Here is a 24609-nt window from a genome sequence, read left to right as displayed (position 1 = left end):
ACATCGATCTTCCACCAATGAGGTGCCGCTTGCACTTCTAAACCAATAGCTGTGCAGGCATACAGAAACTTGTTAGTTGACACGCACTGCTATTGGTTCAGAGCTGGAAACTTCACCTCATTGAAGGAGATCGATGTGCCGTGGGCGGCCGGACAATGTGAAATATGTACTTTAAGATTCTGTATAGTTGAATGCATTTTTTATTGAGAAATGTATGTTTAACAGTTATTTTAAAAAAAAATTGTAATTAAAAAATCCTGGCATGAATTTTTCCCCATATCACACAGCCTTAATATATATATATATATACTGCAATATAAAACCAATTGAATTTTAAATGGCAAAACCTTACATGAATACCAGTGTTTATGTTTCCAGTCAAATAATGATTACAAATCCTGACAATGCCAAAGTTTGACTCCACACTACCCCACAGAGTTTAATTCTATAATATTATTTCAATATGTAGTTTGATTGGAGGAGTGTAATTTTTAGCATTTACATATGTTTGTAAACTTATACCATGTCATTAATATAAAATTAAAGTATTTTGCCATTTAATAAATATATATATATATATATATATATACACACACCAGTCTGGTCAGCTAATAACATATTATATACATATTTCAGCTATACATATTGCATCTAAGATACTTGTAATTATGCTAATTTTTGTCGGTTAAATTACATGTTTATCTTGAATGGCCCATGGAGTGTAGAGTTATTTTCTAGTTGTCAAATAAATTTCACATTAACCCTTTCATGACAGCGTCAATTTGTCTACATCGGAACAACGTAGATAAATTAAAGTCCTGTGCACGCGATCGCGAGATTTCAGTTATGGGATCGGGTCAGGGGGGCATCCCTATGATGCTAGGCACACTCTCCAGACCGCGATCGCATCCAGGAAGCTTCAGGACAGCCAAACGACTAGGACGTTCTATTCCGTCCTTACAGCGCTAAAGCCCAGCAAGGTTAGGACAGAATAGAACGCCATTAAAGGGACATTATGCACTCATTTTTTCTTTGCATAAATGTTTTGTAGATTATCTATTTATATAGCCCATAAAGTTTTTTTTTTAAAAATTATAGTTCTGCTTATTTTTAAATAACATTGCTCTGATTTTCAGACTCCTAACCAAGCCCCAAAGTTTTATGTGAATACTGTCAGCTACCTACTCCAGCTTGCTCCTGTTTTTGTGTAAAGGGTCTTTTCATATGCAAAAGAAGGGGGAGGGGGGAGTGTCTTATTTCCCATTTGCAGTGGGGTTTCCAACTACTTTAGTTTTTAGTTTTGAAACGGTTTTATACTGGATTTTTATATCAGTATCTGTGCATCTTATTCTTTATAGTAGTGTCTATTACATGCAGTTATATGAAAATGAGTGTATACTGTCCCTTTAAAAGGTTAAAGGGACAGTCAACACCAGAATTTTTGTTGTTTAGAAAGGTAGATAATCCCTTTATTACCCATTCCCCAGTTTTGCATAGCCAAAATAGTTATAATACGCATTTTACCTCTGTAATTACCTTGTATCTAAGCCTCTGCAAACTGCCCCCTTATTTCAGCTTTTTTGACAGACTTGCATTTTTGCCAATCAGTGCTGACTCCTAGGTAACTTCACGTGCGTGAGCTCAATGTTATCTATATGATACACCTGAACTAACGCCCTCTAGTGATGGAAAACTGTCAAAATGCATTCAGATTAGAGGCGACCTTAAAGGTCTAATAAATTAGCATATGAGCCTAACTAGGTTTAGCTTTCAACTAAGAATACCAAGAGAACAAAGCAAAATTGGTGATAATATTAAATTGGAAAGTTGTTTAAAACTGCATGCCCTATTTGAATCATGAAAGTTTATTTTGGACTTGGCTGTCCCTTTAAGAGGAAATATGTAGATATTATACATATATAAATCCCTACTTTTATAGCACTGGGTTTATAGTAAATGCTCGTAAAATAATGACATACATTTTACAGATACATTTTGGAAACCTATAATTTTTTATCTTATGTTTCAGGTGAGCCATTGTCCAGCTTCAGATCTCAGGATTTTCTGTGGATATCAGAGGTGGAAATGAGAGGTTCTGAAGATGCTGCTACAGGAACAGTGCTACAAAGGCTAATCCAAGAACAGCTGAGGTATGGCGACACAAATGAGAACATGAATCTCCGGGCAATACAACATCAGGCTACAGGGAGTGCAGGACCAGCTAATGCAAATACTCTTTCATCCACTGAAAACCTCACTCAAGAAGACCCACAAATGGTCAATCATTCAGCACGTCAAGAACCTCAGGGGCAAGAACATCAGGTGGACAACTCTGTGATGGAGAAGGCTCTGAGGAACAATCAGCCTCAACAAAATAATGAAGAACTTCCAACCTATGAAGAGGCAAAGGCTCAGTCCCAGTTTTTCAGGGGCCAGCAAACAGGACCTGTAAGCCCAGGGTTTTACGTTGCTGGAGTAGTAGCTAATCATAAGTCAAAAACTGAGGGAAGGCCAGCTGTAAGTCGAGCCAACAGTGGACAGGCACACCAAGATGAAGCACTTAAAGAACTCAAACAAGGTCATGTTCGCTCTATGAGTGAGAGGATAATGTTATCACTTGAAAGGAATGGAGCTAAGCAAAACACCTCTACTTCAGGCAGCATGAAAGGAGGAAAAAATGGGCCTCCATCTTCAGCTCCACCCTCTGTAAAAGGGATGGAGCTGAGAGGACCACCTCCAGACTACCCCTTTAAGGTTAAACACGTGGTATCTCCTACAGCAAAGACCCAGGAACAAGGGCACTTTTACAATGAGCAACACCCAGGAGTACAGGAAATTGTTAAACCTTATTCTGCACCACAGCCAGCACGAAGTGAGGTATCTATAGTTCGATACCAGCCTCCACCTGAATATAATGTAACAAGGTAATATTGCATATTTAAAATAGTAAAATAAAGTTTATTTCTTTACAGATTAGCCTCATAAAAAAGTTAAATATTAATCAAATAGATAAATGACTTACATTCTGGCAGATGACAACTGAATCATTTTTTCATAATGTTTGAATACATGTACCATTTTCTCATGCTATTTATATCTCCATTACTTGGTAGATTTGAGAGAAATCAAAGTTCAGTACTTCTCGTTCATCTTATGAGATCAGCCAAGACCGTGGGAGTATGCAGTAGGGACCCCTAATTGCAGTCTTGAGTAAAAAAAAATGCAGATGATAAATATGCTTTTCTCTTTTGGAAATGATATAGTCAATTGATCCTTTCATTACAAATTACAATTAAAATTAACGAGTCGTAAGACATATTTTTGAACAGTGTATCTGACTTTAAAGTGATGGTAAAGTTTTTCAATTTAATGCTCAGTATATAAAATTATTCTTAAAACCAGGGGCACTTTCATTCATTAAAATGTTTAAAGATGCTTCATTTGTAAAATAATTATCATTTAGTGATGGTAAACATTGCGCCGTTACTCAGCCTCATCTCATACTTTATTTTGCTAATCAATGACGAATCTGACTTCATCCAATCATTGCGTGCCCCCTTTGGCGTCCAGCTCGTGGGGCACACAACGATTGGATGAAGCCAGATTTATCATCGATCAGCAAAATAAAGTGTGAGATGCGGTGGGAGGAACAGCGCAATGTTTACTAAATGGTAATTATTTTACAAATGAAGCGTCTAAAAATTTTAATGAATGAAAGTGCCCCTGTTTTTAAGAACAATTTTATACTGGGCATTAAATTGCAAAACTTTACAATCACTTTTAAGCCTTTTACTGCAGTAGTGGGCAATTATGCATTGCGATCACAGCTTCACTCTTAGCAAAGCGTGTTATGGACTTTGCTATAATGAGAGTGGTTATAGTTATGAGTATCATGCATCCTTTCAACCATTCAAAACTTTGATTTAGAAGTTAAAACACTATTAGATGAGTGACATGCACCATTCAGATCCAGATGACAAGGTCTGACTTGGCAGCCTCTCAGTTAATGCAATTCTTTCTAGTGATTTAGTTTCATCCTGTGAATCTTGTATCTTACTTGTGTGTCTTTTCTCCCACATTTTAACTGCTTCATTTATGTTTTTAATTGACCGGTTCAGAGTTGATGTGCATGCAAACAGCATTGCCATTTTATTTCAGAAACTATCCCTAAAAAGGGTCTGGTGTGGTTATATTAGCAGAGATTTTTTTTTTTTAATATTGTTTATCTGGAATCTAAATGAGTTGAACTTGAGGGCATATTCACAGGAAATAAAGTACAAAGCCAGCTATGAATCATTACATTAGTAGATCACTTGAGCTACAGTAGTATATGTACCAGTGTAAATATGATCAGTCTGACAAACTCTTGTTAAGAACTGCACACGTATAGAGACAATCACTCACACAAAACATATGTTTACAGACAAACAACAAAGATACCCAGACACACGACACTCATGCCCATACTGACACACATTCACACAACAAGTGTGCCCATACGGAGACACATTCACACAACATGCGGGTCTATACAGACACATTCACACAACATGCAAGTCCATACAGACACATTCACACAACATGCAAGTCCATACAGACACATTCACACAACATGCGGGTCTATACAGACACATTCACACAACATGCAAGTCCATACAGACACATTCACACAACATGCGGGTCTATACAGACACATTCACACAACATGCAAGTCCATACAGACACATTCACACAACATGCAAGTCCATACAGACACATTCACACAACATGCAAGTCCATACAGACACATTCACACAACATGCGGGTCCATACTGACACATTCACACAACATGCGGGTCCATACTGACACATTCACACAACATGCGTTCCCATACAGACACATTCACACAACATGCAGGTCCATACAAACACATTCACACAACATGCATTCCCATACAGACACATTCACACAACATGCATTCCCATACAGACACAATCACACAACATGAGTTCCCATACAGACACATTCACACAACATGCGTTCCCATACAGACACATTCACACAACATGCATGCCCATACATACACATTCACACAACATGCATGCCCATACATACACATTCACACAACATGCGTGCCCATACAGACACATTCACACAACATGCGTGCCCATACAGACACATTCACACAACATGCAAGTCCATACAGACACATTCACACAAGATGCGTTCCCATACAGAGACATTCACACAAGATACGTTCCCATACAGACACATTCACACAACATGCAAGTCCATACAGACACATTCACACAACATGCAAGTCCATACAGACACATTCACACAACATGCGTTCCCATACAGACACGTTCACACAACATGCAGGTCCATACTGACACATTCACACAACATGCGTTCCCATACTGACATAAATTCACACAACATGCAAGTCCATACTGACACATTCACACAAGATGCGTTCCCATACAGACACATTCACACAACATGCAAGTCCATACAGGCACATTCACACAAGATGCGTTCCCATACAGACACTTTCACACAACATGCGTTCCCATACAGACACATTCACACAACATGCAAGTCCATACAGACACATTAACACAACATGCAAGTCCATACAGACACATTCACACAACATGCGTTCCCATACAGACACATTCACACAACATGCGTTTCCATACTGACACATTCACACAACATGCGTTCCCATACTGACACATTCACACAACATGCAAGTCCATACTGACACATTCACACAACATGCAGGTCCATACAAACACATTCACACAACATGCATTCCCATACAGACACATTCACACAACATGCGTTCCCATACAGACACATTCACACAACATGCGTTCCCATACTGACACATTCACACAACATGCAAGTCCATACTGACACATTCACACAACATGCAGGTCCATACAAACACATTCACACAACATGCATTCCCATACAGACACATTCACACAACATGCGTTCCCATACAGACACATTCACACAACATGCGTTCCCATACAGACACATTCACACAACATGCGTTCCCATACATACACATTCACACAACATGCGTGCCCATACAGACACATTCACACAACATGCGAGTCCATACAGACACATTCACACAAGATGCGTTCCCATACAGACACATTCACACAACATGCAAGTCCATACAGACACATTCACACAAGATGCGTTCCCCTACAGACACATTCACACAAGATGCGTTCCCCTACAGACACATTCAGACAACATGCGTTCCCATACAGATGCACATTCACACAACACACGGTCCCATACAGACGCACATTCACACAACACACGGTCCCATACAGACGCACATTCACACAACACACTGTCCCATACAGACGCACATTCACACAACACACGGTCCCATACAGACGCACATTCACACAACACACGGTCCCATACAGACGCACATTCACACAACACACGGTCCCATACAGACGCACATTCACACAACACACGGTCCCATACAGACGCACATTCACACAACACACGGTCCCATACAGACGCACATTCACACAACACTCGGTGCCATACAGACGCACATTCACACAACATGCGGTCCCATACAGTCCCAGTTTTTAAAAAAAGTACATAAATGATTAGGAAATTATTCTTTATGGCATTTAAATGCAAGCTGCTGTACTATTTTTTAAATTTTTTAATAATTCTATTTATTGTATTAGTTTCTATTTTCCTCTTTCTTGGCACTTGCTCACATTCCAGTGAGATAAATTTATCTCAACAGATAAGGTCAGTTTTGTAAAACTAAGTATTTAATGTTTATCATTAGTTATCTTCATTACATTTACATTATAGAAGGATTATCCTACATTGTTAACTTTTAATTTATATACACCTAGATTACGAGTTTTGCGCTAAACAGGGTGCAAAACAAACGACAAAAAAGTTGCGTTATTTCACTCTCCATAGCGGTGCCATTACAAGTTACTGAAAAACCTCCTTGTGCATGCGATATGGTGGCGTTAAGCTCCATATCGCACAAAAGCCAAGGGCTGCTTTGACGTGCTCGTGCACGCTTTCCCCCATATACATCAACGGGGAGAGAGTCTTAGAAAAAAACACCTGAAGTGCGGAATGAAAAATCTCCGTAACGCAACCCCATTGATGTCTATGGGGAAAAGAAAGTTAAGTTTAAACCTAACACCCTAAAATAAACCCCTAATGTGCCGCTCCCGGCATCGCCCACACCCTAAATAAAGTTAATTACCCCTATTCCGCCACTCCCTGACATCGCCGCCACTAAATAAACCTATTAACCCCTAAACCTCCGGCCCCCCACATCGCCGCTACTAAATAAAACTATTAACCCCTAAACCGCCAGCCCCCCACATCGCAGAACACTAAATTAAACTATTAACCCCTAAACCTAACACCCCCCTAGCTTAAAATTACAATATAACTATCTTAAAATAAATAAAAACTTACCTGTGAAATAAAAATAAACCTAAAATTAAACTATAAATTAACCTAACATTACTATTCTAATAAAATTTAAAAAAACTACCAATTAAAAAATCTAAATTACAAATTTAAAAAAACCTAATACTATGAAAAAAATTAAAAAATGTAAAATTACAAAAAATAATAAAGACTAAATTACGAAAAAATAAAAACACTCTCACCTAGATTTGGAGTTTTGCGTTAGAAGCTGTGCAGTGCTAACGAGCAGTTTAAGCTCACCGCTCACTTACAGACAGCGCTGGTATTACGGGTTTTTACAAATCTGGCGTTACCTCAAAAAAGTGAGCGAAGAGCAAAATTTTGCTCCACATCTCACCTCAATACCAGCGCTGCTAACGTTAGCGGTGAGCAGGTAAAACGTGCTTGTGCACGATTTCCCCATAGAAATCAATGGGGGAGAGCCGGCTGAAAAAAAACCTAGCACCTACAAAAAAGCAGCGTAAAGCTCCTAATGCAGCCCCATTGATTCCTATGGGGAAATAAAAGTTTTGTCTACACCGAACACCCTAACATGAACCAGAGTCTAAACACCCCTAATCTTACACTTATTAACCCCTAATCTGCCGTCCCCGACATCGCCGACACCTGCATTATATTATTAACCCCTAATCTGCCGCTCCGGACACCACCGCCACCTACATTATAGTTATGAACCCCTAATCTGCCGCCCCCAATGTCGCCGCAACCTAACTACATTTATTAACCCTTAATCTGCCGCCCACAATGTCGCCCCAACTATAATAAAGTTATTAACCCCTAAACCAAAGTCTAACCCTAACCCCCCCTAACTTAATTATAATTACAATAAATCTAAATATAATTACTACAATTAACTAAATAATTCCTATTTAAACTAAATACTTACCTATAAAATAAACCCTAAGCTAGCTACAATATAACTAATAGTTACATTGTAGCTAGCTTAGGGTTTATTTTTATTTTACAGGTAAGTTTGTATTTATTTTAACTAGGTACAATAGTTATTAAATAGTTATTAACTATTTAATAACTACCTAGTTAAAATAAATATGTTACCTGTAAAATAAAACCTAACCTAAGTTACACTAACACCTAACACTACACTATAATTAAATAAATTAACTAAATTAAATACAATTAATTACAATTAAATAAAATTATCTAAAGTACGAAAACCCCCCCCACTAAATTACAGAAAATATTAAAATAATTACAAGATTTTTAAACTAATTACACCTACTCTAATCCCCATAACAAAATATAAAAGCCCCCCAAAATAAAAAAAGCCCTACCCTACACTATATTACAAATAGCCTTTAAAAGGGCCTCTTGCGGGGCATTGCCCAAAAGTAATCAGCTCTTTTACCTGTAAAAAAAAAAATACAAATACCCCCCCCCCCCAACATTAAAACCCACCACCCACACAACCAACCCTACTCTAAAACCCACCCAATCCCCCCCTAAAAAAACCTAACACTAACCCCTTGAAGATCACCCTATCGTGAAACTTCTTCATCCAACCGGGCAGAAGTCTTCATCCAGACGGCATCTTCTATCTTCATCCATCCGGCGCGGAGCGGGTCCATCTTCAAGACATCCGACGCGGAGCATCCTCTTCATCCGGAGTCTTCTTCAAGTGACGTCATACTAGATCAATTCAATTCCGATTGGCTGATAGAATTCTATAGGGCCCTCCTTTTGTAGGGCATTGCCCTAAGTTAAACAGCTCTTTTACCTGTAAAAAAAATAAATAATACAAAGTCCCCCCAACAGTAAAACCCACCACCCAACCAACCCCCCATTCAGCTCTTTTACAAAAGCTATTCAGGCTTTTATAGGGCTATTAGATTAGGTGTAATTGTTTTTATTTTTGATAATTTTATTTATTATTTTTTGTAAGCTTAGTGTTTTCTTCTTAAAACGGGGAGAGTCCACAGCTGCATTAATTTCTTTTGGGAATACAGAACCTGGCCACCAGGTGGAGGCAAATACATCTCAGCCAAAGGCTTAAATACCTCCCCCACTTCTCTCATCCCCCAGTCATTCTTTACCTTTCGTCACAGGCTATGGTAAGGTGGTCTTGTTCTACCTTTTTGTTCTTTTGTCCTTCAGGGACTTCGGTTCTGGTTACGGTTTTTCATTGGTTCCTTTTGGATTCATGTAGGAGGTGGTCTGGAATTTTTCCTTCTTTTGTCTCCTCTGTCGGTAGAGTATTCTCTACGGGACTTTGTCTTCTTGCAGCCACTCTTTTTCGAGTTATGCTAGGGGCTTCTCTCTCTGTTTGTCCTTGAATGTGCGTGGATTGTTTCTGGAGGTTCGTCCGGACCTTCTTATCTGATTCTTCCCTTCTTTCTGTTAGGGAGAATGTGGTGTGGGAGTTTGTTTGTTGTTTCCCTTGCCATTGTTAATGGAGAGGTTTTCATTTGTGTGCTTCTGGAGAGTGGAATTTTTTTTCTCCTCAGAGGTTTTTTTGTGCTCAGTGGAGTCCAGAATTTAGAGTGCTCTCTAACTGAGATCCTTATGGTTTTAAATTATCTATATTTATACAAAAAGAGAACTGGCACTAGGTACAGTGAAAACAGTGGAATAAATGGATGATAAATCCGGTGCTAACCCTACAACATAGACACAAAATATTTAAGGTAAGAGAACCTCAAGAATAGAACAGCACTCATTCCTACTTAGGGTAATTAAAAAATTTAATTTCTCTTGTAAGATGTATCGAGTCCACGAATTCATCCATACTTGTGGGATATTCTCCTTCCCTACAGGAAGGGGCAAAGACAGCACCCACAGCAGAGCTGTCTATATAGCTCCTCCCTTAGCTCCGCCCCCAGTCATTCTCTTTGCCTGCTTAACTACTAGGAAGGGTAAAGTGAGTGTGGTGACAAAAATGTTAGTTTTTATTTCTCAAGCAAAAGTTTATTTTAAATGATACCGGTGTGTACTATTTACTCTCTGGCTGCTCTGGCAGAAAAGAGATGAAGATTTCTGCAGGGAGGATGATGATTTTAGCACTTTGTAACTAAAATCCACTGCTGTTCTCACAAGGCCTAAAGAGTACAGGAAAACTTCAGTTGGGGGAACAGTTTGCAGGCTAAACTGCTTTGAGGTATGTTCAGTCTAATTTTTTTTCGACAGACTGTGTTAATTCTAGAAAAGGCTGACAATATCCCCATGAGGGAAGGGTAAGCTGTATTCAGAGACTTAGTAAGAATCCCAGCTTGCACAAAGGGCTCATTAGTTACTGGTGACACTGATAAGGAAAAATGTTTTTATTATTATTAGCAATAACGTTTTTTTGAGGGACTTTAAGGGGTCTTTGTGGCTTGTTTATGGGTTATTAACCCACATGGCTAGTTTAGGAAACACTCTGTTGTGTTTCTTTTAGGCCCCATGACATCTAGTTAGGTGGGAGGGGCCTATTTTCACGCCTCAGTTGCGCAGTTTCTTTTCCTCAGAGACATCCAGATGCTTCTCCAGAGGGTCCTGCTGTGTTTGAGGGCTGTAAAGAAGTTTTTTTTTCCCCACAAATTGTTCATAAAGGGCAGGTAGGCGCCACAGCAGAGCTGTGGCAAGGTGCTGAACATTTTTTACAGTTTTTTTGACGTTTTGTCAATCCGGTTTTTACATTAAGGGGTTAATTCTTTATTTGCATAGCTGTGCAAAGTTACTAAGGCTTTATGATGCTACTGTAAAAATTTTGTTGAGTTTACTGCTTTTTTACACTGTTTTGCAGAGTTTGTGCAGCTTTTTTTCTCTTAAAGGCACTGTACCGTTTTTTTCTAAGTATTATTTACTTTGTTGTGTTTTCCAAGCTTGCTTGTTTCATTACTAGCCTGTTTAACTTGTCTGACACTAAGGAAAATCCTTGTTTAATGTGTTTAGAAGCCATTGTGGAACCCGCTCTTAGAATGTGTCCCACTTGCACTGATATGTCTATAAATTATAAAGAGCATATTTTAGCAATGAAAAATATAGCAATAGATGATTCTCAGACAGAGGGAAATGAGTTTTTGATATCTAGCTCTCCCCAAGTGTCACAACCAGTAACGCCCGCACAAGTGACGCCAAGTACCTCTAATGCGTCGAATTCATTTACTTTACAAGACATGGCCACAGTTATGAATAAAACCCTCACAGAGATTTTCTCTAAACTGCCTGGTTTACAAGGAAAGCGTGACAGCTCTGGGTTAAGTAAAGCTGAGCAGTCTGACGCTTTAGTAGCCGTATCTGATATACCCTCACAATGTTCTGAAGTAGGGGTAAGGGATTTGTTATCTGAGGGAGAAATTTCTGATTCAGGAAAGATGCTCTCTCAGACAGATTCTGACATGACGGCCTTTAAATTTAAGCTTGAACACCTCCGCTTATTGCTCAAGGAGGTATTAGCGACTCTAGATGATTGTGACCCCATAGTGGTTCCAGAGAAATTGTGTAAAATGGACAAATACTTAGAGGTTCCTGTTTACACTGATGTTTTTCCAGTCCCTAAGAGGATTGTGAATATTGTTACTAAGGAGTGGGATAAACCAGGTATTCCGTTTGCTCCCCCTCCTGTTTTTAAGAAAATGTTTCTCATATCTGACACCATGCGGGACTCGTGGCAGACGGTTCCTAAGGTGGAGGGAGCTATTTCTACTCTATCTAAGCGTACAACTATTCCTATCGAAGACAGTTGTGCTTTCAAAGATCCTATGGATAAAAAATTAGAGGGTCTCCTGAAGAAAATTTTTCTTCATCAAGGTTTTCTTCTCCAACCTATTGTTCCTGTAACTACTGCAGCTGCTTTCTGGTTCGAGGCTCTAGAAGAGGCTCTTCAGATGGAGACTCCATTAGAAGATATTATGGATAGAATTAAGGCTCTTAAGTTGGCTAATTCTTTCATTACAGATGCCGATTTCCAACTCGCTAAGTTAGCGGAAAAGAATTCAGGTTTTGCCATTTTAGCACGCAGGGCGTTATGGCTTAAGTCCTGGTCTGCTGATGTATCATCAAAATCTAAACTTTTGAACATCCCTTTCAAAGGAAAGACCCTATTCGGGCCTGAACTGAAAGAGATTATTTCAGACATCACTGGAGGGAAAGCCATGCTCTCCCTCAGGATAAAACAAATAAATTGAGGACCAAACAAAATAATTTTCGTTCCTTTCGGAATTTCAAGGGTGTTCCCTCTTCAGCTTCCCCTGCTGCAAAGCAAGAGGGGAATTTTGCCCAATCCAAGTCAGTCTGGAGACCTAACCAGGCTTGGAACAAGGGCAAACAGGCTAAGAAGCCTGCATCTGCCTCTAAGACAGCATGAAGGGGTAGCCCCCGATCCGGGACTGGATCTAGTAGGGGGCAGACTCTCTCTCTTCGCTCAGGCTTGGGCAAGAGATGTCCACGATTCCTGGGCTTTAGAAATTGTGTCCCAGGGATATCTTCTGGATTTCAAAGACTCTCCCCCAAGGGGGAGATTTCACACTTCTCAATTGTCTGCAAACCAGACAAAGAGAGAGGCGTTCTTAAGCTGTGTAGAAGACCTACATACCATGGGAGTGATCCGCCCAGTTTTAAAAGCGGAACAAGGGCTAGGGTTTTACTCAAACCTGTTTGTGGTTCCCAAAAAAGAGGGAACTTTCAGACCAATCTTGGATCTCAAAATTCTGAACAAGTTCCTCAGAGTACCATCATTCAAGATGGAGACTATCCGGACTATTCTACCTCTGATCCAGGAGGGTCAATATATGACTACCGTGGATTTAAAGGATGCGTATCTGCACATCCCTATTCACAGAAATCATCATCAATTCCTCAGATTCCCTTTCTGGAAAGGCATTACCAGTTTGTGGCCCTTCCCTTCGGGGTGGCCACGGCTCCCAGAATTTTCACAAAGGTTCTAGGGTCCCTTTTGGCGGTTCTAAGACCGCGGGGCATAGCAATGGCACCTTATCTAGACGACGTTTTAATTCAGGCGTCAACTTTCCAGCTAGCCAAGTCTCACACGGACATCGTGTTGGCTTTTCTGAGATCTCACGGGTGGAAGGTGAACATAAAAAAGAGTTCTCTCTTCCCTCTCACAAGAGTTTCCTTCCTAGGGACTCTGATAGACTCGGTAGAAATGAAAATATTTCTGACGAAGGTCAAAAAATCAATTTTTTTTTTTTTTTTTTTAAATAATTTTTATTGAGGTGTATTTAAAGGCATACATCGATCATAAAGATAGGTTCTTGCATTGCATTTCACATACAGTAAGGTTTCAGTGTTACAAGAGTGATAAGATAAACATAAAGGAAACGTAAAGATAACAATTTACATATCATGCAAACATGGGATACATAGGATGCCAAACAATTAGAAGCCTTCTAAATAATATCATAGGCCACTCTTGGACCATCACAAACGTTAAGAGGAAAGAAGGCATATGCAAACAAAGGAGACCACTTATGGATCACATTAGTAAACCTCGATTTTATATAATTTTATCACATGCTTATGTAAAAAGTGTGTATGTTAGGGTAAATGTTATAGGGATAGTATTGATAGGACAAATTCTCTTATTTGAAAATAAAAATAGTGCACAGGAGTATAGTTAGGGTGCGGCATAGAGAAGATAAGCCGCGTAGTTAGCCCTCCTAAGATAGGAGGTTTATTATAGGGGGGGGGGAGGAGGTGGTTAGGTGAGTGCTATAAGTAGGATATGTAGCCTAGGAGCTAAAAGGCTCATTAAGGTTTAAGGAGGAGGTAAATAAATAAGTGTGAGATAGGCAGCAGATATTAGGTGGAAATGTTTTAGTGTCCCAGGGTAATGTAGTCTTATATATAGTCACTTAAACAAATTGGTTTCCCGGGGCGGAATAGAGGTGAGCTAGTTATAAAGTAAGCTGATGGTATATCCGGCTTAGGATAATGAAGATAGTAAATAGTGATAAGGATATGTCTCAGCATATATGGAGATTCAGGAACCATATAAACATTTAATACCAGCTAGTGTGGTCTGTAATGTGAGTGTATATATCAAGCTGAAATAGGGGAGATCAATTATATTAAAAGTTTGAGGATAGAACTTGATGGGGCAGACTGGGCTTGAATTTATGAAATTATATGAAGGAGGGGACTTAATGGAATATCCGGCAAGATAGAATTATTCATGTCATAATCAATCTGGGGGGTTTAGACATGTGGAAATGAAGCATATATATAATGATGTAGGATAGTAGTGATAAACATCTTCAACTTACAGGCATACTTGCTTGTCCAAAAATAGAAGTGGTACTAAAGTAAAAAGTGCAGCTGTTAGTTAGGCAGTGTGATGAAAATATGAAATAAGACTACTACACCCGGTTGTGTTTTCTGTTCCCTGCCGCCCAGACACGGGCCCTATGCCCAGGCGGCAAAACAAACAGGCAACTATAATTGCAGTATACGAAAATATTTTCCAGAGAGGAAGTCATCCTGAAAAACACTGAAGTGTCTTACAGCAAGGATATTGTAGCCCCAGAAACCGATTGTGGGATTTCAAAAAACATTAAGCACAAAACATGCTAATAAACAAACAGTGATTGAGCCATCTATTAGTGCTAATGGTTATTACATCATTTATCTAGTGACATTAGTTTAGAGCTAAAATTCGCGTTATTGCCTGTTTTAGTGTGGATAGCGCAAGTAATAAAGTTTCATATGGTATGAATGTGCTGAAAATATTAGCACTTAATGCCGCATTATGTTTAGTAACATATAGATTATTGCTAGGGCTTAAAGGTTAACTAGTCAACTCACAACAAATAACGTATAGTATGAATAACAAACCATAGCTATATTAGAAAAATCTAAATCAAAATCAAAGTCAATTTAGCAGTTAACCGTAAGATGACTTGAAGCATAGTAGACCTAATAAGGCTTTTAATCCCGCTGCTAATACTGCAGTATAGATAAAGTAGCTTTCAGTGTTCTAGGTCCCAGTACATGAAAGTCATAATTCTGGCCAACAAATGGTTAATAGAACAAAACAGTAGCCATTAAGTCAAATAGATTTCTTACAGTAGCTCTCCCAGGATAAGATGTCAGCCCAACATCTAGATTAGACAGAGTAGGTCCCCTGAGAGTAATAGAAGCAAGAGCGCTAAGGAGCCAATTTACAATGAGAGGTGTCAATGTAGCAGCGGCATAAGATTTCACCGGTTAGCCGGTATCATCCTACACCTACTCGCCAGGTTTGATAGAGTCCCATACTTTGATTAGAGTGTGTATAGAATGTGCTATTCGGCCAATGTGGGGTTCCAGTTGCCTCAATGTCCTGTAATAGAAACCCCTCCACAGAGCGAGTGATGGCTGCATGTGATTGTACTCGCGGGATCAGCCCCTTAGCCCCATTGAGAATGTCCGACAGTGTTACACTGTAGCCCCAGCTGGGGGAGAATGTACTCACATTGAAGGGTTGAGCCTCCTTTGTCTCCATGGACGCTGCAATGCTCCGCTCGAGAATGATGCCGCTCTGGGGATCGGTACTACCCCAAGGCCTCTGCAATGTTAGTTGATGTCCCTGGGTGGGAGGCTCCGTGGCTAGCTGGAAATTGACTGCCAGATAAGGCGTGCTTAGGGATTCCACCACATCATGCATATTTGTTTGGGCTATTACATTAGGTGTAGCAAGCTGAGTGTTAAAGTGTAGCATCTCAGGCTGCTCTGCTTCCACACCCGATCCATCCGTTTTAGTGACTGCGTCAGTCGCCTGGGGTGCGTGCGTGAACAAATTTTCAAAACTCGTCCGGTATCCATCTAGGAGGTTGCCAATCTCCCCAAGAATATTTATAGTCATATCCATGCTAAGATCTTGATGTAACGCCTGATCTTGCTGCCAAAAGGGTTCCAAGTAGTTCGATTCTTGCTTCATTTTGGTCCCCACGTGTGAGACAGAAAAAAAAAACATGGCTGCTCCCAAGCTCGATGTTCAGTAGGTTAGATATCAAAGAACCAAAGTAACAGCCACATAACGTTCTAACACCGAAAGTGTAGAGCTCTCAGGGCAGCTGAACCCCCAAAGTCACAAAAACAGTATATTAGGGTATTGCAAGAAATCTGAACGGTCGCCAAATTCAATCTTTATATGATAATTAGTTGGAGCTGCTGTGATGTGCGACCGTTCAGCTTCAGAGTTGGCTCCTGCCCCCCAGAAAATCAAAATTTTTAACCACTTGCTGAGCTCTTCATTCCATTCCTCGACCATCAGTGGCTCAGTGTATGGAGGTAATCGGTCTCATGGTAGCGGCAATGGACATAGTTCCTTTTGCCCGCCTACACCTCAGACCACTGCAACTATGCATGCTCAAACAGTGGAATGGAGATTATGCAGATTTATCTCCTCAACTGCATCTGGACCAGGAGACTAGAGACTCACTTCTCTGGTGGTTGTCACAGGACCACCTGTCTCAGGGAATGTGTTTCCGCAGGCCAGAGTGGCTCATTGTAACGACAGATGCCAGCCTGCTAGGCTGGGGTGCAGTCTGGAACTCCCTGAAAGCACAGGGCTTACGGTCTCGGGAAGAAACTCTCCTCCCGATAAACATTCTAGAACTGAGAGCGATATTTAATGCGCTTCAGGCGTGGCCTCAGCTAGCTGCGGCCAAATTCATCAGATTTCAGTCGGACAACATCACGACTGTAGCTTATATCAATCATCAAGGAGGAACACGGAGTTCTCTAACGATGATGGAGGTAACCAAAATAATCCGATGGGCGGAGGATCACTCTTGCCATCTCTCAGCAATCCATATCCCAGGGGTAGAGAACTGGGAGGCGGATTTCCTAAGTCGTCAGACTTTTCATCCGGGGAAGTGGGAACTCCATCCGGAGGTATTTGCCCAGCTCACTCAGCTATGGGGCACACCAGAATTGGATCTGATGGCGTCCCGTCAGAACGCCAAACCTCCTTGTTACGGGTCCAGGTCCCGGGATCCCCAGGCGGTACTGATAGATGCTCTAGCAGTACCCTGGTCCTTAAATCTGGCCTATGTATTTCCACCGTTTCCTCTCCTCCGACGTCTGGTTGCCAGAATCAAGCAGGAGAGAGCTTCGGTACTTCTGATAGCACCTGCGTGGCCATGCAGGACTTGGTATGCAGACCTAGTGGACATGTCATCGGTTCCACCGTGGACTCTGCCATTGAGGCAGGACCTTCTAATCCAAGGTCCATTCACGCATCCAAATCTAATTTCTCTGCGTCTGACTGCTTGGAGATTGAACGCCTGATTCTATCAAAGCGTGGTTTCTCTGAGTCAGTCATTGATACCCTGATTCAAGCTAGAAAGCCTGTCACCAGGAAGATCTATCATAATATTTGGCGCAAATATTTTTATTGGTGTGAATCCAAGGGTTACTCATGAAGTAAGATTAGGATTCCTAGAATATTGTCCTTTCTCCAAGAAGGTTTGGAGAAGGGATTATCAGCTAGTTCCTTAAAAGGACAGATTTCTGCATTGTCTATTCTTTTACACAAGCGTCTGGCAGATGTTCCAGACGTTCAAGCGTTTAGTCAGAATCAAGCCTGTATTCAAACCTGTTGCTCCACCATGGAGCTTAAACTTAGTTCTTAAAGTTCTTCAAAGGGTTCCGTTTGAACCTATGCATTCCATAGATATTAAGCTTCTGTCTTGGAAAGTTCTGTTTTTAGTAGCTATCTCTTCGCCTCGAAGAGTTTCTGAGTTATCTGCTTTACAATGTGACTCACCTTATCTTGTTTTCCATGCAGATAAGGTGGTTTTACGTACCAAACCTGGATTTCTTCCTAAGGTTGTTTCTAATAGGAACATCAATCAGAAAATTATTGTTCCTTCACTGTGTCCTAATCCTTCTTCAAAGAAGGAACGTCTGTTGCACAATCTTGATGTGGTTCGTGCTTTAAAGTTCTACTTACAAGCAACTAAAGATTTCCGTCAAACATCTTCATTGTTTGTTGTTTATTCTGGTAAGCGGAGAGGTCACAAGGCTACGGCTACCTCTCTTTCTTTTTGTCTGAAAAGCATCATCCGTTTGGCTTATGAGACTGCTGGCCAGCAGCCTCCTGAAAGGATTACTGCTCATTCTACTAGAGCAGTGGCTTCCACATGGGCTTTTAAAAATGAGGCTTCTGTTGAACAGATTTGTAAGGCGGCGCCTTGGTCTTCGCTTCATACTTTTTCCAAATTTTACAAATTCAATACTTTTGCTTCTTCGGAGGGTATTTTTGGGAGAAAGGTTCTACAAGCAGTGGTGCCTTCCGTTTAAGGTACCTGTCTTGTCCCTCCCTTCATCCGTGTCCTAAAGCTTTGGTATTGGTATCCCACAAGTATGGATGAATCCGTGGACTCGATACATCTTACAAGAGAAAACAGAATTTATGCTTACCTGATAAATTTCTTTCTCTTGTGATGTATCGAGTCCACGGCCCGCCCTGTCTGAGACAGGTAGTATATTTTTATTTGAAAAACTTCAGTCACCTCTGCACCCTATAGTTTCTCCTTTTTCTTCCTAGCCTTTGGTCGAATGACTGGGGGGGGCGGAGCTAAGGGAGGAGCTATATAGACAGCTCTGCTGTGGGTGCTCTCTTTGCCACTTCCTGTAGGGAAGGAGAATATCCCACAAGTATGGATGAATCCGTGGAATCGATACATCACAAAAGAAAGAAATTTATCAGGTAAGCATAAATTCTTTTTTTATTATTAATATAAGTTAAAAGAGAAAAAGGATAGCACCTTTTCTGCAGAGTCAGTACCCACTAAACAGCTGATCACCTTGTCCCCCTGTTTCCTGGCCAATAGCAGCTCCATCGGCTTCAGGTGACAGGGACAGATGACAGCTAATTTAAAACCAACAAATGTGCACCAAAGTGCTTACAAGGAGCACAAACGCGTTTCGGCTGTACTATTCAGCCTTTATCAATGTGGCAGGACAAACCGAGGCCCGGGTGCCACCCTCTTTTATATAGCACTAACTACCAGTCAGATAGCCAATCATGTGCCTCCCTTCAAACCGCCCTCTAATTCACTAATAGAAGGCTAAGTACTGGGGGCGTGTGAAGAGACTCGCATCTGATAGGTATTAATACGTCACTCTTGATAGTAACGATTGGTTGTGTATTGCTTACATTGCAGACTCTGTCTGTCTCATGGCTGTTTCCCCAATCGTTAAAAATATATGTAGAGGGGACAAAGTAATGTATCCCATAATGTCCATAACCACATTTTTACCTTGTCAGTTAAACCCACTTACAATCAGATGTGAGTAAATCATATAAGCGCAAGTGTTTACGTGGCATGATTCTCACAGTACACTGCACTATATATTAATTCATTGATTCCCCAGAATCTTCTGTCATAAACTAAAGTTGTTTAGATTATAGACCAATATTATATTATTTTGTAACATCGTAGGGACACTCAAATTTAAGGATCGTCTGTGTGTTCCTCATAGCATGTTAGATTGATGCTGGTCTCTTTACGTGATTACTCCTGTCATGTAAATAGCTTAGCCGTGGGGTACACTGGCCGTGAATATCGGTTATTAAAGTTGACATATTTCACATATATTCCCTATATAGATTTGAGGTGGCATACGTATCATCTCTAGTTTGATAGGCTAACAGCCAGCAATTTTAAGCTAGATTCAAACCACCGTATTATGCATTTAGATAACAACTTTAACCCTTTCACTATTGTTCTATAAGATATCCATGACATGCTTGCTGAATCAAGCATATCATAGCCTGTTGATTATAGCTAGTCTCGCTATGAGTTTACCCAATCTCACATATTTATAGATTATATTTATGATTGTCAGTTCAGTAAAAATCATGAATAATCGTATAATGCTGAGTAATGACAATTCTTATTGAACATAGCCGGTACACAATTAGGTTATACATCGGCTATTTTGGTTTTAAATGATGGGCAGTTTTTTTCTTTGTGGGCGGCCTTAAATTATTTTTTATTCGTTCTTCTGGCACCTTTTTTCACCCTGATATTTCTCCTACTTTTCCTTGTTCCCTTGGCAGAATGACTGAGGGATGAGGAAAGTAGGGGAGGTATTTAAGCCTTTGGCTGGGATGTGTTTGCCTCCTCCTAGTGGACAGGTTTTGTATTCCCAAAAGTAATGAATGTAGCTGTGGACTCTCCTCGTACACAGTTTTTTTATTTTTCGTAATTTAGTGTTTATTATTTTTTGTAGTTTTAAGATTTTTTTAATTTTTTACGTAGTGTTAGGTTTTTTAAATTTGTAATTTAGGTTTTCTAATTGGTAGTATTTTTTTTATTTTATTAGAATAGTAATGTTAGGTTTATTTTTATTTCACTGGTAAGTTTTTATTTATTTTAAGATAGTTATATTGTAATCTTAATTTTAAGTTAGGGGGTGTTAGGTTTAGGGGTTAATAGTTTAATTTAGTGTTTTGCGATGTGGGGGGCTGGCAGTTTACGGGTTAATAGGTTTATTTAGTAGTGGTGATGTGGGGGGCAGGAGGTTTAGGGGATAATAGGTTTATTTAGTGGTGGCGATGTGGGAGGCTGGAGGTTTATGGGCTAATAGCTTTATTATAGTGGCGGCGATGTCGGGGAGCGGAGGATTAGGAGTTAATATCTTTATTATGGTGTTTGCAATGCAGGAGGATGGCGGTTTAGGGGTTAATAATTAGTTTTTGAGTGTTAGTGTACTTTGTAACAGTTTAGTTATGAGTTTTGTGAAACATTTTTGTTTTTGCAAAATCCATAACTACTGCGGTATGCATCGTGTCGGTATAGGCTGTAACGCAAGCTTTTAAGCCTTAACGCACAACCTGTAATATCGGCACTATGAAAATCCCACACAAAAACGTGCAGAATGGACGTTGCGTTACAGGCTAAAATGCTTGTGTTAGAGCTCTACAGACACGACTCGGAATATGCGTTCCTGGCCATTATGCTGTAATTGCCATTTTTAAAAGCCTTACCGCAACACTTGTAAGGGTTATTCTGAGGTCTCTTTGTCTCTCTCTCTTTATGTTAGTTTTACATAGTTATCTTCAAATAGAATAGGGACAATAACATATTTTTCTATGCCGTATCTAAAAGAAAGTTTTATAAAATGTATTACATTTTTTTGTAAAAACTAAAGTTCCTGCAATGAGAAAATAATAACTATTTTTTTTTTTTTGTAAGGTGTTTCAGTCTCCAACAAGTTGAAAGAGTTCTGCTTATCAGCCAGTGAGCAATCAGTCCTTAAGCCCACACTGTACACAGACTTGCACTTCTTTTAAGCTTCAAAATAAACAAAAATTCATTTTTTTTTACATGCAAAAAATGTTAACTGCCCTTTTTAAAATGAGCAATAAATTCCATTGTGTTGCAACCCTCCGTTATTCAAGAGGTTAAAGGGATAGTAAACCCACATTTTTTATTTCGTGATTCAGATAGAGCATGTAATTTTAAGAAACTTTCTAATTTACTCCTATTATCAATTTTTATTTGTTCTCTTGCTATCTAAGCTAAGGAGCCGGACCATTTTAGGTTCAGCACCCTGGATAGCACTTGCTGATTGGTGGCTACAGTTAACCACCAATCAGCAAGCCCAACCCACGTGCTGAACCAAAAATGGTCCAGCTTCTAAGCGGAAATTCTTGCTTTTCAAATAAAGATAGCAAGAGAACAAAGAAGAATTGATAATAGGAGTAAATTAGAAAGCTGCTTAAAATGGCATGCTCTATCTGAATCATGAAAGAAAACATTTGGGTTTTACTATCCCTTTAACAGTACTTTTACTTACACACTATAGTAGTGTTTTTACAGTAGTACCAGATTAATTTAGAATTGATATAGAAAAGTCAATTAAATTTAAAATGCAAACAACTTTGGCATCACTGGAATGAGTCATACAGTAATTAAAAAACGTACTAGATTTGTTGTTCTCTAAATCTGTTCGTCAATGCGTAATTAAGCTGTATATTTACATCTAATTTTAGCACCCACTCCATAATTTGATGTTTTATTTGCAGCCGTCAATTCCAGCAGATTCCATTCCCCTCCATGACATTGCAGCATCACAGTCCTATGTCTTCACATGCGTCTTCAAACAGCAGCTCTCTGTACTCCACAACCTTATCACTTTTGCCTATGGGCATGAACTCTCACCCACCTCCATCTCCTTCACCGAACCAGCAGCTGCCACCTGAAACGTTTGCCATAGTTGAGCGGGCTCAGCATATGGTGGAGATTTTAACCAAGGAGAACCATGTTCTGCGCCAGCAATTGGAGAGCGGTTACGAAAGAGAAGACAAGCTCCAAAAGGTAGGCAGGGTTACTGCGACTGAGCATTGAATGTTTTTGATTTCTAATGCATAATGTTAGTAAGTGTTTATATGAAAACGAAGGGCCAGATTACAAGTGGAGCGCAAATGTATCAGGTTTTTGCGATAGTTTGCGCTCAGGTTAAATTACGCTCGTATTACAAGTTGAAAGTAAACACGATCGCTTGAGCGCAATTCAAGTTAATGCTTGTCGGGTTGGCGCGTACTCAGAGCTTTGGTTAACTGTTTTGCAAAACAAAAAAGTTTCACAAAACACATCAAAAATACATCATATTAATCTAATAAAAGTATTAAAAAAATATTGCACACAAAAGTTTTATAAGGACTCAAAGATATGAGGTCTCAGGTGTTAGGGCAAAAAAAGTCAGGCAAAGGACTTTAGCATTGAGGTCTCTTTTTATGTCGGGTTAGCGGCGAGTAGAGTTTCCCAGCCAACCCCCCCCACCCCCGCTTTTTTTGCTCCATTGACTTATATGGGGAATACGTTATCGCGTGTGCAATATTCTAATTGCACTAGAAGTAAGCTGTGTCGGGTTAGCTCGAGCACGATACGTTTTTACTTTCAACCTGTAATACAAGTGTAGCCTGACATGTGAAAAAAGCTTACTTCTAGCGCCTTAGCGACTTTGCTAAATAGCGATCCACTTGTAATCTCCCCCACAATAATTTAATTTATATTACAAAGAGGCTTGGGTACCTGCATTCCTGCAAAAGGTTCCTGGTTTCAGCTAAAAAAAACTGCAAAAGTAATGGACTACTTACCCACTGTTTCCTACTGAGTTTTATCAAGTTGCATTTAGCCCACTCTAGGTAGCTTCATACCGCCTTAAAGGGACATGAAACCTACAATTTTTTTCTTTCATGGTTCAGATAGAACATAACATTTTAAACAACTTTCTAATGTCCTTTATAATGGAAATGTCTTCATTCTCTTGGTATCCTTTGTTGAAGGAACATCAATGCAATACTGGGAATATGTATGTACGTGTGTGTGTATGTGTATATATATGTGTATGTATATATTTATATGTATGTATATATATACAGTGGATATAAAAAGTCTACACACCACTGTTAAAATGTCAGGTTTCTGTGATGTCAAAAAATGAGACAAAGATAAATCATTCCAGAACTTTTTTCACTTAATGTGACCTATAAACTGAAAAACAAACTGAAATCTTTTAGGTGGAGGGACGAAAACAAAAAAAACTAAAATAATGGGGATGTAGCTGTGTTCAGAATTAAGCAATCACATTCAAAATCATGTTAAATAGGAGTCAGCATACACCTGTCATCATTTAAAGTGCCGATGATTAACCCCAAATAAAGTTCAGCTGCTCTAGTTGGTCTTTCTTGATATTTTCTTAGTCGCATCTCACAGCAAAAGCCATGGTCCACAGAGAGCTTCCAAAGCATCAGAGGGATCTCATTGTTAAAAGGATATGTCAGGAGAAGGGTACAAAAGAATTTCCAAGGCATTAGATATACCATGGAACACAGTGAAGACAGTCATCATCAAGTGGAGAAAATATGGCACAACAGTGACATTACCAAGAACTGGACGTCCCTCCAAAATTGATGAAAAGACGAGAAGAAAACTGGTCTGGGAGGCTACCAAGAGGCCTACAGCAATATTAAAGGAGCTGCAGGAATATCTGGCAAGTACTGGCTGTGTGGTACATGTGACAACAATCTCACGTATTCGTCATATGTCTGGGCTATGGGGTAGAGTGGCAAGACTAAAGCCTTTTCTTATGAAGAAAAACATCCAAGCCAGGCTACATTTTGCAAAAACACATCTGAAGTCTCCCAAAAGCATGCGGGA

The 24609-nt window shown here is 39.8% G+C and overlaps 1 protein-coding gene across 3 annotated transcripts in view; it reads left to right on the top strand.

Annotated features, from left to right (window-relative positions):
- AMOTL1 (angiomotin like 1) overlaps window positions 1-24609 on the top strand; it is a 262449-nt gene that overhangs the window by 120477 nt on the left and 117363 nt on the right. For all 3 annotated transcript variants that reach the window (XM_053708609.1, XM_053708607.1, XM_053708608.1), the window contains exons 3-4: window positions 2030-2924; window positions 22473-22764. In XM_053708609.1, the coding sequence (XP_053564584.1) occupies window positions 2086-2924; window positions 22473-22764 (1131 nt within the window). In that variant the 5' untranslated portion in view covers window positions 2030-2085. The remainder of the gene's footprint in view (window positions 1-2029; window positions 2925-22472; window positions 22765-24609) is intronic.

This window comes from Bombina bombina, chromosome 3, assembly GCF_027579735.1.
Source record: "Bombina bombina isolate aBomBom1 chromosome 3, aBomBom1.pri, whole genome shotgun sequence".
In the NCBI taxonomy this organism is placed as follows: Eukaryota; Metazoa; Chordata; class Amphibia; order Anura; family Bombinatoridae; genus Bombina; species Bombina bombina.
The sequence above is the reverse complement of the archived record's forward strand: the minus strand, read 5'-3'. Positions and strand labels throughout refer to the sequence as shown.